The sequence below is a fragment of the Neltuma alba genome, unplaced genomic scaffold (assembly GCF_004799145.2).
Source record: "Neltuma alba isolate B1F8T4 unplaced genomic scaffold, ASM479914v2 tig00011362_pilon, whole genome shotgun sequence".
Taxonomy (NCBI): Eukaryota; Viridiplantae; Streptophyta; class Magnoliopsida; order Fabales; family Fabaceae; genus Neltuma; species Neltuma alba.
Window position 1 is genome coordinate 1 of NW_021636059.1, and position 15,684 is coordinate 15,684.

The 15,684-nt window shown below is 34.6% G+C and overlaps 2 protein-coding genes and 1 long non-coding RNA gene across 3 annotated transcripts; all 3 read right to left on the reverse strand.

Annotated features, from left to right (window-relative positions):
- Nucleotides 1–896: 896 nt before the first annotated feature.
- On the reverse strand, nucleotides 897–1,662 carry LOC114712462 (heavy metal-associated isoprenylated plant protein 47-like). The gene is made up of 3 exons (XM_028897010.1): nucleotides 1,657–1,662; nucleotides 1,398–1,476; nucleotides 897–1,192 (listed from the first exon to the last, which is right to left on the reverse strand). The coding sequence occupies exons 1-3, from the start codon at nucleotides 1,660–1,662 to the stop codon at nucleotides 897–899; spliced, it is 381 nt and encodes a 126-aa protein (XP_028752843.1).
- Nucleotides 1,663–3,646: 1,984 nt separating this feature from the next.
- LOC114712464 (uncharacterized) lies at nucleotides 3,647–4,425 on the reverse strand. The gene is made up of 2 exons (XR_003737242.1): nucleotides 4,013–4,425; nucleotides 3,647–3,711 (listed from the first exon to the last, which is right to left on the reverse strand). It is a non-coding gene; the product is annotated as an uncharacterized LOC114712464 (long non-coding RNA).
- On the reverse strand, nucleotides 4,426–7,470 carry LOC114712461 (heavy metal-associated isoprenylated plant protein 41-like; the record flags this gene model as incomplete). The annotated part of the gene is made up of 3 exons (XM_028897009.1): nucleotides 7,215–7,470; nucleotides 6,187–6,385; nucleotides 4,426–5,200 (listed from the first exon to the last, which is right to left on the reverse strand). Coding segments are annotated over exons 1-3 (1,176 nt in total), but the record flags the coding sequence as incomplete, so codon positions are not given.
- Between the last annotated feature and the right edge of the window lie 8,214 nt (nucleotides 7,471–15,684).

Here is a 15,684-nt window from a genome sequence, read left to right on the forward strand (position 1 = left end):
ATGGTTGAGAGAGTATCTATAAAGGTAATTTAAAAAAAAATAATAAATATGAGAAATAGGTCTTATATTTAAGACTAAAATTAACTCAATATTAAAGACCGAAAGAGTACAACCATACATAATAAATTTAGTAAAGAAAGAAAAGCATACATATAAAATGTTAACATGTACTCTACCATAGTCATTGGCAGTTTGGATCAAGTAGAAGGAGTTTAATACTCCTTTAAATAAGGTTATTTGTTTGAGCACTATGATAAAAAAATTCATAATTAAGAAAAATGAGCTATTTGGACGTAATAATATTTAAATTTGTTAGCATCACAGATAGTTGTGTAAACAAATTATGCTTGAGAGCTTTTGTTGCATTAATAATAGTTAAAGGGAAAAAAAGGTTGAGTCAAATCTCTCGCTGAGTCCCTTTTTTTTTTTTTAAAAAAAAAAAACTAAATATTGTTATGTAGTCCAATGTTTTTTTTTTTTAAATGAAATTTGTGTAACACTTCCGTATGTAATAAATGTTTAATCCTCCAAATATAAGACTTTGGCGTACGGGACACTACAAAAACATCGATATAACCAATTTTTAGGCTTTCCCAGATTAATTACATTTCATGAGATGATTCCAGCAGATTTACTTATGAAATTAAACTGTTAATGGTCACTGCTCATATAGTCTTGAACAAAATGATATCTAATTTCAAACTTCATACATTGCATAATGAATTTAACTTTGTTTTTGTCTATGTTTTATAGCCGGTTCCAAAAACGAATAAAAGAGAAGGGAGGGTTGTATTATGTTCTTGACACAAGAACAAAAAACTCTGTCAAATATCTTATATGAATATGAAATGCACGGGGTTTGAGATCTAGTTGAGGTATATATTTAATAAGAAGTCTTAGAGAATGGAGCAAAAACTAGTAGGGTAAGGATCATGAACTACATGACAAGAGGAGATAGGGTATGGTGGGTAGTGATGAGTAGTGGGACAATAAGGTGGAACCTTATTGTCATAATCCTCTTCCTTGTTATTCTTCTCCTCTTTGCTCTCTTGTTTCAGCTGTTGAACACTCAATATGCTTGCATGGCGGAACTTCTTTCTGAGAAGCCTCGCCAAACAAACCGGGTCGACATCATCTCCGACCACCACCACCTGGTCTCTGTCTCTGCCTTCTATGGACACCGAACTCACGCCTGTATGGTAACAAGTACCAAACATTATTCGCTTTCATTCTCTCACTATTGTAGAAAAATCCTTTACACCGGTTAATACCGATTCTTCAACCCATGATCATCATCGATCCATGACATGCACATTATTATTCAAGTCACGACATTAATTAATTGCCACACAATATATTAGTAATTAAGTTGATGGCATGCATATATATGTACGTACCTTTAGCTGCGGCTGCAATTGTGAGGGCCTTGCTTCTGCATTTGTTACAGTCTAATGTCGCTTTGATCACTATTTTTTGCTGCATCATCAGTACCAAGCATAGATAGTGCATTTCATTTTAACATATATGTGTATATATATATAGAGAGAGAGAGGGGTAGGGGGAGGGAGGGAGGAGCGAATTTCAAAGCATGCATTATCAGAATAATAGTTGGTATAATTAACTATTCTATCTGCATTAGAACAAGACTCATCTTACCTTCATGCTTGATTTTTCATATGCTTCTGTGTGCTTTCAGGCTCTGCAAGTATGATCGAATGTGATGAGGCGATAATGATGCTGAATTCATTTCGTCTCTCTCTCTCTCTCTCTCTAGTTATATATATATATATATATATATATAGAGTGTGTCCGTGAAGGAAGTGGGATTTGTTTTATATTACCTCCGGTCCTAATTATAAGACCCAGTTAATTAATTTGGAGAGATTAAGAAACTTAGTTAAATTAGTTATTTCTAATGAATATGTGTTGTTTTTCCTGAAATATCCTTATTAACTAAGTTTGTTATCTAGAACTACTATTATTAAAGGATTATCTTGGAAAAAAATAGATAAATATGAGAGATAAAGTAGATTGAGATCTTACATTTAGAACTAAAATAAAAGGCAAACAAGGTTTTATATTAAAGATCAGAGACAATATATTATATCAAAAAGATTAAAAGTCTTTATGATACTTTAAGTTAATATATATATCCTATTTTCTAAGGCTACAACTTAATACACACACACGTTTATTTTTATTTTTTAATACAATGACTATGGCAAACCCATAAAAGGAAAAAATATTGGGCATATTATATTAGCCAACAACAAATTAATGCAACAAGGAGTCTGCTCGGTGTTCACAGTGTCACAACAATGCAATAGCTGTATATATGGACAATTAAGAAAAAATATGATTACCACAAGTTACATTAAAATCAGTTTCTGGTCAATTCCTACTATTTCTTTCATATTTTTGGTGGGGTCCAGGATTCGCACTTCAACTGTAAGGGCATATGAATCATTAATTATTGGCGACTAACATTCTTAATTACAGCTAATCATTGATTAATAATTTTGCTTTTAAAGTCGCTCATTACTATAAGTAATTTTTCTATTATTAGATTACACTAATTACATGAGGAGCAAGTTGCGCCTGGTTGCTTTGCTGGATTTGATTAATTTACAAATGTGGATCATTAGTCAGACTGCTTCATAAATTAAAAGTTTTGGTAATCTCCATGTCAAATTATTTGGTTAGTGAAAATAGAAATGAAATGAAAAATGCAATAATTATATAAATGAGAGATATCTGCGAATGTCTAGCTGAGAAATAGTTTATCTAGAAACTTTAATTTTTATCTTGATGAATAATTATTAATACTGTAAAAAAACCAACATATATCAAGCAATTTTAAGTACATTCAGATTCCACAACAGAATGATGTTATTTTCTATTTCATGTTATTGAATTGACTTAATTAATTCAACTTCTTATGACGAATGCATTGAATTTAAATTGGAATTTAAGCTAAGTTCATAAATCTAAAAAGTTAATGAATAACTTGGAATTTACGATCATTAAATTCAATGGATCATTCAGCATATCAGCTCACAAGTAAAAGTTTTTTTTTTGGTCACTAATATTGCTAACATTTAAGTTGTAATTATAAATCTATTATTCAAATGTTGATCAGAAAGATCAATAGTTCATTGCCTGATCCCATCAGTCCCAGTAAAGAGGATAGTTTGGCTAAGTTACTAAACTAGCGAAAGAGGAAACTAAGAATAAGGTTGAGTTCAGCATGAATTTATTCATAATAACTAATTTATATTACCAAAAAAAACTAATTTATAAATATTAAAAAATTAATTAAATTAGTTATTTATAATTAATGTGTATCTATTTTTATAAACTACTCTATTTAATTATTTGTATTGAAAAGTGGAACCTATTCTCATTGGTGAAAACTTTCAATTGTTATATGTAATTAACAGAGGTAGTTTGAGATTAGAAGGCAAAATGATTGAGGCATTGTTTCGGACTAAAACAGACTCCTCAACTATTTTTCTTTAAAAGTAAACATTTTGACATATGGAATCACATTTTTCCTCGTTCATATGGGTCCACCCAAAAATAAGACCCACATCGCCCTTTGATTTCTTTCTTTTCATTCAACACCAAGTACTTTAGAGTTTAGAAATCCAAGTTAACATCAAATTGCACAGCTTCACAGTGCAGCTAGTAGCTGCAGGCCAACAAAAGAACCTAAGGTTACGTTTGGTAGAAAGCATTGAAAATGAAGGATTGGGATTGGGATTACAATTGAAAAAATCTATTAAGAGAGTGTTTAGTATAAGAGATTGTTTGATATATGGGATTAGTCAAAGCCATGTATGTGGGATTAGAGAATACCATGGGAGGAAGTGGTATTCCCCAATCCCACCTTTATGGGCATACCTAATCCCATATAACAAACAATTATTCATACTAAGTACTATTTTAATGATTTTTTCAATTGCAATCCCAATCCCAATCCTTCATTTTCAATGCTTCGTACAAACGGGACCTAAAAGATAACCAACAAAGCCACAAAACAAAGGTTTAGCAACCAGAACCACAAATTGAGAGGCTTCATTTCCAACTCTAGGACCAACCGGCATAGTAGGGCCTAAGGGTATCAGTTCCAAGATGCACAACATTACTGGATTCAGGCCATGAGCGTCTCTGCAAGTCAGAACTAATTCCATGAACATATTCAGAAAAAAATCTCCCCCCCAATCATATCCATATTTCTAACATGTCCTGTTGGTGGATAACTAAACTCAGTTGATTTAGGTCGTGATGATCTGTGTAAGTCAGAGCTGATTCCATGAACATAACCAGAAACTTGTTTCCCCAGAATCATATCCATATTCATAACATAATCTGTTTGTGGATGCCCAAACACAGTTGATTCAGACCGCAATGATCTCTGCAAATCACAACTGTTCCACCAACACCACCAGCTCTTCCCAGAAAATCTATTCCACCGTTTAAGTAGCCTCCTCTTCCTTCTAACATTGGAAGGTGTCTTCCCCCTATCGTATCCATATTTCTAACATGTCCTGTTGGTGGATAACTAAACTCAGTTGATTTAGGTCGTGATGATCTGTGTAAGTCAGAACTGATTCCATGAACATAACCAGAAACTTGTTTCCCCAGAATCATATCCATATTCATAACATAATCTGTTTGTGGATGCCCAAACACAGTTGATTCAGACCGCAATGATCTCTGCAAATCACAACTGGTTCCACCAACATCACCAGCTCTTCCCAGAAAATCTATTCCACCGTTTAAGTAGCCTCCTCCTCCTTCTAACATTGGAAGGTGTCCATTTCTGCAACTAATTGCTGACGGTGGTGAGTGAGGATTGAGGCTTATCAGAGGGTAGTGATGATTACTCAGAATTGTTTGGCTTGTGGGGTAGAAGTCATTCTTTGTTAACAAGGCAAACTTGAACGTGCTGCACTTACCGAGGGGGAAAGGCTCATCACACCTGGTCCCGTCACCTCGCTTGTTATTATAACCCGGGTAATCTTCTTTCCTGAATTCCATACACCCAATTGGCCATAGAAAGCTTCGAATCCCAAGTTCCGGTATGCACCAGGCATCAAATGGCGGGTTGGTCTTGTGATTAACATGAATTTCACCATTGGACCTCAGCATGCTACTTGCATTCATAAAGAACCCACGTACAAGGTCCTTGTGTTTCCTGTAAATCCAAAAAATGAAAAAAAGAAGGATGCTAAAGCCTTCACATACACAAATTAACTGGAGGAGAATTTGCAATAATTCGCTTAGAATGCCGTTACATATTATACAATCATCAATATAAGAATATATCAATCAATATTCACAAGTTATAAATAGTGCAACTTATTCTTTAAACTCGGTGCAATATATAGAAAGATGTGTCAAATTGCATCAATAACAAAACAACTGAAACCAGACAAAAGAGGTTGTGTGCGTATTGAGGGGTGGAGAGATGCATAATTACAAAAATCTGTGGATATAAGGAATATCAAGTTCTATACTAGTAGGGTCAATAATCTTCATAAGCTGTATTGACCAAAACGCCCTTACTTCTTGCTTGATAGACAGATAGAGGTACTTGGAGTTTTTTCCTTCTGAAAAATTATCACATGCATGAGCATTCAAATAATTTCCCACAGCATAACAACTGCAAGTGTCCAATGAAATGACTGAATCAACCTTGCCCATGCATTGTCTTTTAGTGAAAGCACCAGAGCTTTTTAGCCAGAATAATCAATGTTTGGACGTACAAATAATACAATACATGCAAGTTTCGATGTATATCTGTTTACAGACACACTGTCTTTGCATATTTTCTATAGCCAACCATCTTATACATAAGCAGCCAAATGCTAGGAAAACTAAATGGTTCATGTACCAAACCGAATCGGCTTAAACTAAAACGCACAAATGTACAGCAGAATCATTAGATTAATGTATGAGGACCAGATATCAAGATTGCCGCTTATTTTTCTCTGTTGGAAATCAGACTTTGAGCAAGAGAAATTGGCATGTCTGTACAGTCCCTTAGAAAAGCTTAAACACAATACTTATGGAAAGATCCGAGATGATTTTACATTATGCATCTAACACAGTCTTTATATTGTATTACAGACACACAGAGATGTTAGACAATAGTAATATGAATTCTAACAGGGAACTCACTGAATCATGGAGAAGTTGTCTTCTTTGCCATGAAAGCCTGCATGAGGGAAGTTGAATATAATTCTATCAAATCTCCTCATTTCCAAGTATGGATGAAATTTCATTTGGGTTGCATCAACTCCATGCAACACACATGCTCCCATTTTTGTTAAGGCAATCAAATTTGACATCGCCTTCTTGTACTTCCTCACAACTTGATCTTAATGAACAGAAAAAGTAATCAATGACATGACAAACATTCAACACTGTAGTAACAACAATTACGAAAAGCAGAAGAGTAAACCAGATCGATGGAATCCACAGTCCACAAATTAGATAACATGCGCAGAAATAGAAACAATTGATTCAGACAACAAAATCTATGGGATGCTCATAGAAAAATGGAAGAATAGTATATAAACACAAGCACTTCCACAAATCATGAAGAATCAGAAAACCATCTAAGCAAGCAACGATTAAGGCGAGATTTATGTCTGAACTAAGCTTCATTAGAATAACTAAAGAAAGTCAAATATTTAGCTCCTTGACTCCTCCTAGAAACTTTTCGTAGGGTACGCAAAATACAAATGACAATAAAAAAATAAATATATAAAAGGTCAAATGTTAAGATTCCTTATGTACATGGAGTTAAAATCACAAACGAGAAACCTTCCGATTATCAATGATCCCTTCAGCGAAATTGCAGGGCATAGCTTGACTTCTTTTGGGTGCTTAGAAAGCAACAAGCGAACAGAAATCAAACTCACTTGATGAACAAATCCATCGTTTTGCAAACTACTAAGGGAAAATAATAGTTATTTCAAGAGGGAAGAGGGTGAAAAATAAACACTTAACGTAGTATTTGTAAGAAGCGTCATCATCAAGCAATCAGAAAAACCCTATGCAGTTTTAGATAACTCCATTATTCAAAATAACAGCTGTCACAAGAAAGGGGAAAATTTTGAAGAAGAAACATTGCACACACAAATGCAAGAGCAGAGTGTGTGTGTGTGTGTGAGAGAGAGAGAGAGAGAGAGAGAGAGAGAGACCATAGGTGTCAAGGGAAGAAGCAACGATGTTGAAAGCTGAACCAAAGGATTGAGCCAAGCAAAGGGAGAAGGAGAAATCACCCTCACCCACCAACAGTATTTGATGATGTGAAGAATAATATTTGACCCATTTTTCTCCTCCACCATCACTCAAATCGACATGCTTCTGCCTGTTGTTCTGACAGCTCATTTGTAAAGCCATTGCTTCCCCTGCCCCTGTGCCTACAAACTACGAGGTTTCAAGCTTCCTATATGGAAAACGTAACCTTCCAACGTTTAAAAAGGCGGAACAATGCTCTTTTTGAGAGCTATGATGCGAAAATCAGAAGGTAAAATGGGTGGAAACTTCATGATCCATGTCTTCAAGCTTATAGACCCCATGAACTGTTTCAAAATCAAATCATCGACGCATCACATTTTGCTGAAGTGGGGGAGGAATTGAGGAGGAGGGTGCTGAATTTCAGTGTGAAAATGGATGGAAGTGGGTTTAGATTTGAAGCTGGAAATTAATTGGCCGCCAACATTGAAGCTCTTGAATCTCAACGCCAGAGACGCTAGCAAGCTTGGGTGCTCTGCAACTTTCCTTTCCCCATTCTCCGTCGTCCAGCCCTTATGCTTTGATTTTATTTAACGTCATAAAACAGTTCCGGATGCAGCTTAGGTTGGAAGCAATCTTAACTCTTAAGGATGGTTTACACATAAGACTGAAGGGTGCTTGGAAGAACGTAAAATCACTTTCAAAAATACTTCTTCGTACTTATTCTTCCTCGTACTTATTTTGACTATTATAAAATTATTCTTAAAGTTATAATTTAGTTTTTATTGATACAAAAATAGATATTAGCGTTTCAAACGGGACATAAATACCATCTCCGTTAATCTCCTAAACGTGGTTACTTTTTTATTCGGTGGACCCACTTTGTCAGCTCAATACTCCCTATTGCCTTTGTCAATCTCTCTTCTTCTCATCCGCCCCCCTCTCTCTTCTTCTTTCTTTCCCCACACCAAGCGCCATGTCCAACCCCTCTCGGCTTTGTGGGTCTCGCTCTCATCCTCCTCTCTATCCCCACACTAAGCATATCAAGCACGCCTACGACAACTCCGCTTCACTGTTATTGACTTTTTGGTAGCGAAATGATGACAGTAGAGAATGGCGTCCTTCTGAGAGACCTGATTAATGAGGCGGCAAGCAATGGGTTGAAATTACCGTATATACTAGATTCTAATTATAAGACCCAATTGATTAATTTGAGGAGATTAAGAAAAAAAGTTAAGTTAGTTATTTGTAATAAATAGGTGTTGTTCTTCCTAAAATATCCTTACAATCAAATATATTGGCTAGGACTATAATTATTAGAAGGACTGTTTTGAATAAAAATATATAAATATGAGAGACAAAGTGGATTGAGATTTTATATTTAAAACTAAAATAAAAGTCAAACAAGATTTTGTATTAAGGATCGGACGTAGTATTGTACTGGTGGTGGTGGGAATCGATAATGAGGGATTAGAAATGAGGACTGATGATGCTTTTGTCATTAAAGCACTCAATTAAACTAGGTCTCAATTAATTTGTAGTTCAGGATCGACCTAGGTCATTACTTTCAAGGAGCAATTTATGGGTTTCTTTAGGTAAAAATTTAGGTGATAAAAAAATACAATAAATTGGACCTAAACTAAAATGCAAAATTCTAATTCTAAATGGAAAATGCAAATGTCCTAAAATCTATATGAAAATTAAATTAAACTAAATAAATGTAATACAATTTTTGGGGGGATTTTTTTTAAGAAAACAAATTAAAATGATAAATGAAGAAAATTAATCAGGAAGCAAAGAAAATTAACAAGTAAAAATGGAGAAGTTCTCTTCAGGTAAGGTGAAACAACCTTCCTAAATAAACAGATAAACCTATTTTTTTTTTATAGTAACTTGAAGAAATAACTTTTTATAACCAAACCATGCTAAATACAAACTCAAATTATATCACAATCATTTACACTAACTAATTATATAATATTGTTATCCGTGATAGAAAAGAGCAGCACCCAATCATACATACTATCACGGATAAAAGAACTTTTCTTAACTCATTTAAATACAAACTATATAAGAAATGATCAATCTTATCTAATATGGTTATAAAACAACATATAATATAGCTCATAAATCAAAATATTAAAAATTAAATCTTAATTCATACTTTATAATAAATTCATAAATAAAGCACATGCGAATATGCGATCCTAGGCCTCTGGCCACCTATCAGCACACATACCACAATAGTACACTCAAAGGACATAAGAAATAATAGTGCATGAATAAATTAAAACCAATTTATCCTAAGATGGCAATATACAGGATACAACATAGCTCATAAATCGAGGAGACGCTACAAGTTACTAATGTAGCTTTACTCCTCCTGAGCCTTCCCTAACGTCCCTCTTTTAAAGCTTTCACCTAAAAAATGTTAAATAATAGGAATGAGACAACGTCTCAGTAACTAAATCCCTACCTATTACACACCCTAGCATGGCTAGCGAGATGTCAGGTGGGATACACAGGATTAATAATAATTGATAAACATTTATTTAACATTTAAACTCACAATAATCATATAAGTAAATATTTCCACCACTCTCATACAATTGATACATTCCAAAAGAAATAACATACTTATCATTTATTTAACAGATATAAATATCAATGAATATCCCATGTCATATGCAATTCCTGAACCCAAATCCATCCTTATATCCTCCTTATTTCCGCCGACTGGACCCATGGGCTAAGTTCTTTCCATTTGACTGGCTACTCTGACAAGCTCACCACTCAAGTGATATGGACCGGCCAAAGACCACAGAGCACTCGGTGGACCATGGGTCCCCCCTCGAAGAACTAGTGGGGTGTCGCAGTCCCTCGAAGAACTAGTGGGACAATAATAGTGGCCAACCATAGAGCTCCGTATGGAGGCCGATACCACGTGGTAAGTATATAAATCTCAATAACTCCAATCATCTCCTTCCCCACCCAAAATAGATGTACAGGGTTCAAAATCACAGATTTATATGCATAATCAACAGAATTTCATAATAGCACATCATAATCATGATCACCAATTTCTTGCAATACAAATTATGTCAATCCTTTTTAAAATAGCATCCCACAAGACAGTTCATACAAAACGTAATATACTTTTATAGAATTAGTTATAAAGCCGCTCACCAACTTCATACTAGAGCACGTAACAGATAGAAATTTAGTTACCTGGTCTCCTAGCTAACAGTCAACTATAACCAGAGTCCAACCTCGAAAATGCCACAATAGAGTTTATATCTACAAACAAAATTAAAATATTATCTCTATAGTATTAGAGTAGGCTACTCACAAAATTCTAGCCTCTAACTCCTCCTCTAAAAGCTTTAATTTTACTCAGAACTCTAGCCTAAAAGACATTTCTCTAAGGTTTGGAATGAGAACACACACACACACATATGATTTAGACTCGATTCCTGAATTTTCCCTTACTTAAATATCCTTTAATTATTAGATTATATTATTAGAATCATCAAATTCATAATGCAAATAGACAAATTATAAATTGATAACTTATATTCCATCTTCAAAGGACTTAGACAAATAGACTTAGTACGAACCAGGTTATTCTCACTACAGAAGTTAAACCCTTAATCTAACCGTTGAATTTAATTTCCTATATATCATGATACTATCCTCCAAATTGTAGCTCAATCTAACGGTGAATGAACTTTAAAATGCTAATTTACTATTCAGGACTCTATCTGCTAAATCCAAAAGATATAAGTTAAAAACGTACCTAATAACTTGTAACTCAGAGATCAAAATGATAATCCAACCGTTGAAATTAACGATTTGGATGTCCCAAATGGGCTGACCAAATTTCAGTCCGATCCAACGGTTAATAAACTCAAAACTAGTACTTTTCTGAGACTACCTCAGATATGTGTGAAAATTATTTACTCACTTCAAGCTCCACTCACTATCTCCTATATATAGGCTCCTCAAACTCCTTCACTCTAAAAATTAGTCGATGTGGGACTTCTATACCATGGTATAATTTTGTAGAATACCATCCACACACACACAATCACACACAAAAACATTATTAAAATAATAATAATAATAATTTGCTTATATCTAACCTTTCTTTTTATTAACTTGATATTAAAATATATTTATTTATAAATTTAATTAAATACTAAGTAAAAATAAGGATGTTACATAAGGTAGAGGGGACAAATTAGGATTTGCATGGATTTAACCTTCATAACCTTAATTAGTTAATTAGACCAAAGGGAAGTGATAAGAGAGTGGAGTTAATAAATTTAATTACCTACTTGAAACAAAGGGAACCCTCAATTTCAAAAACTATTAAACTATTAGAGAACTCATAACAGTATAAGGTTGGTTAATTAAGTTTATTAAAACCAATGAAAAATAACTCAATTAATTTTGAAAATTATGTTTCAAATTATCCAATTAAACAATTAGAAAATTAACCAACTTAATTAAACAATTAAGTGGTAAAAGAACCCAAATTTTGCAATTCAAACCACATTGATAATTAAACTCATAATGAAAACTCAATTATAAATTCAATTAACAATGCAAAGGTTCTAAACATAAATTCCAACAAGTGTCTCAACACACATAAAATCCAAATATAAATCCAATCTAAACATAAAGATGACAATCTAGAACTAAATTGTCTCACAAAATTACAACTTAAAATTATTTAAAACTAAATAATCTCAAGTCCTTGAATTAAAAAGATAAATGGAACATCACTCCCTTGTGGTCTTCAAGTGCTAGCCCAAGGCTCGAGTCTCTTCCATGCTCCTCTCAAGTTGCCTCCCTAACAAGCTTAAGCCTCCGTCAAAATGCCTCTTCCTCCAAAGTTGTTAGATGCCACGGCCATGAATGATGAGGTGTAGATGAGAAGCTGTGCGTGTAGTGAGAAAGGAGAGGAATTGATTGAAATTGGTGGGTGAATATAGAATGGAATCAATGGATATATGCGAGAGGGCGTGCGGCTTTTTTTTATACGTGGAGTGATGATGGTGACTAGATGGTATATGGTGAATGTGGGATATTGTTGAAAGGAGAGGATTCACGTTTTTATGGTCCGTGCGTGCTATGGAGATGGAAAAAGAAAAGAGTGATCTTAGGCGTGCTAGAGGGATTATTTTAGGAGAGAAAAGGAAATTTTCTTAGATCCAAAACTCAAGCCCATTAGTAATTAATTGACCCACTTGATATTAGTCATTGGATTGTGCTTAAATCTCACGAAACAATCTTACACCATTGGATTTCCTATATGCTCTTTCTTGACCTACAAGAATTTAAGTGTATCCATTAATGTAGATTATATCCAAATATAATCAAAAATTAAATATCAGATCTGCATAAAAATTAGGCAAGAAATTGCAAAACTTTCTAAAAATAATCTTTCTAAAAATATGAGACTTGTTTCCAAAGAAATAGAAAAAATTAATTCCAAATTAAAAATAGGAAATCACAAAATATTTATATTTTTAATCCAAAATCTCAATTTTTATGCAAAATCCAAAAAATCAACCAATTAATCCAATAATGCCTAAAAATCCAATTAAACTCAAAATTATCATTTAAATCCTAAATTAATGTGGGATAAAATGTATAAAAATGGGGCTTTGTCAATTCCCCCACACTTAGTTTTTGTACTCCCGGACAAAGCAAATGAAGACCAAAGAGCAGTAAGAAAAACAAAAGAAAATCAAACAAAAAAGAATGTTCCAATCACAAGCAAAAAGCAACTCAAAGCAATTAACATCTTTCTTATCTAAGTAATCTTCTCATGAAGTAAGAAAACAAACATCATGACAATTTACTTGACAAAGGAGAATCTAAGTCAGAAATCCTCACCAAGGTTAATGTGCATGTCACTCTATCACTCAAAAGTGTATCGGCTTGTGTTTGCACTCAAAACCATCCTATCCAATCCTTTTTCCATAGGCTTGACAATAATCTAAATTCTTCACCGTTGGCAAAGCAATTACTAGCATAAAGCAAAAAGACTTTTATTAGGTTGTAATGGGGCTAAGGTTAAGAAAGAAAGGACATAGTATTTGGGAAAACAAAGTTGAACATCTTAGGAAATAAAGAGAACCATTGAAAAAATATAATGGAATGCAAGAAACTAAATTAAACTTGGATTGGGTCATTCTTCTTCTTTTTATCTTTTTTTTAAGCTCTTTCTCTTTTTCTTCTTTTTTTTTTTGGCTTTCTTAGGCCATTATGTATATGCTCTTTTGACGTGAACCTTCATATTAGTGATACAAAAGCCCGGTTACTCAAGCATGGATAACTCATTGGCACTAAGATGCTACTAGCACGCTCATAGCCCTTACTGGCCGTTTGACGCGAAGATCGACATTAGTGATGAAGATCCCCGGTTACTAAGCACAGCTTAAACTAGAGGAGCGGAATCTTATTACAATATTTTTTCTTTTTTTTCCTTCAAATTGACCCACACCATAACTCCAAATGTGTTCCTCCATCCCAAGCACATATACTATAACACTCTTCAACTCCTAAGACATTAAGAAGGGGTAGGATTTTTTTTTTGGGCTATGGGTTAAGAGAAAAAAATGGTGAAGGCTCAAAAGGGGTTAAGCAAAGGATAAATGCAGAAAAGGGTAGGCTTTTGGCTTATCTGGCTAGAAAAATAGAAATGGATGCCTTTATCATCTTTATGAATGCAAATGCACAAACGTGGTCTCAAATAAGATTCAAGTCAAGTTCTAGATCGAGGAAAGAGATAGGAGTATACACACATGGAAAGAAGAAATGCATCAGGCCCAAAACCTCACTAGGTACATGATTGCTAGCTTAAATTCACCTAAGTCAAATCCATTGCCACTTAGCTTATCCACTCAAGACATGATCAATCACTTTTCAAATTAAGAATGCATCATACTTGAATTACTTCAAACTTGCAATCTTCACATTCAAAACAAAACGAAACAAAACATTTTTTTTTTTTTTTAAAGAGGAACTAAAAAAAATAAAAACACTCCAAAAAAGGGAAAAAAAAAAAAAAGAATGAAATCCCTCCCCCACACTTAAACAATGCATTGTCCTCAATGCAAAACACATAGGCAAGTCACAAAGCAAGTAGTATCCAGCACAGCCCAACTCAATAATATGACAATGCAAAGCAAAAAGAGTGAAGGGAAGGAATACAACCAAGGCTACGTGGCGTCTCGTAGTGTGATAACCTCTACATCATGGGTAGAGAACCCCTCGTAGTAAGGCTTTAAGCGATGACCATTGATTGTGAAGCATCTTCCAGTTGGCTCTCTCTTAATCTCTACAGCTCCATAGGGAAAAACATTAGTGACAATGAAAGGTCCCTCCCATCTAGAACGGAGCTTACCAGGCATGAGTTTAAGTCTAGAGACATAAAGTAGAACTTTTTGTCCCACGTGAAACTCCCTTCTCAAGATGAGCTTATCATGGATAGCCTTAGTTCTTTCCTTATAGATCCGAGCATTCTCATATGCTTCTCTCCTAAACTCTTCAAGTTCTTGTAATTGTAACTTTCTTTCAACACCAGCACTAGCAAGATCAAGGCTGCAGCTTTTAATGGCCCAATATGCCTTGTGCTCCACCTCTGCTGGCAGATGACAAGCCTTACCAAAGACAATCCGATACAGAGACATGTCAATCGGGCTTTTATATGCTGTACGATATGCCCAGAGTGCATCATCCAGCCTCTTGCTCCAATCCTTTCTGTTAGGTTGCACTGTCTTTTCAAGAATGAGCTTAATTTCTCTATTCGAGAGTTCCGCTTGACCGTTTGTTTGAGGGTGGTATGGAGTAGCCACCTTATGCATCACACCATACTTGCTAAGTAAGCTCTGCATACTTCGATTGCAAAAATGAGTACCTTGATCGCTAATGATAGCTCTTGGGATTCCAAACCTACAGAAAATATGAGACCTGACACAAGAAACCACTACAGAAGAGTCATTAGTACGAGCGGGGATTGCCTCAACCTACTTAGAGACATAATCCACAGCAAGCAAAATGTAAGCATAACCAAACAAAGTAGGAAAAGGTCCCATGAAATCAATACCCCAAACATCAAAAACTTCACAAAACAACAGAGGTTGTTACGGCATCTCATGCTTCCTAGGGATATTGCCAACAAATTGGCATCTGGAACACTTCTTACAAAACTCGTGAGCATCATGAAATAGAGTGGGCCAGAATAACCCACTTTCCAAAACCTTCCTAGCAGTACGCTTAGCACTAAAATGCCCTCTACAAGCAAGGGTGTGGCAAAATGTCAATACATACTCAAATTCATTATCAGGAATGTATCACCTAATAACCTAATCATTGTAAATGTGCCACAAGTAGGGATCATCCCATATATAGAACCTAGCA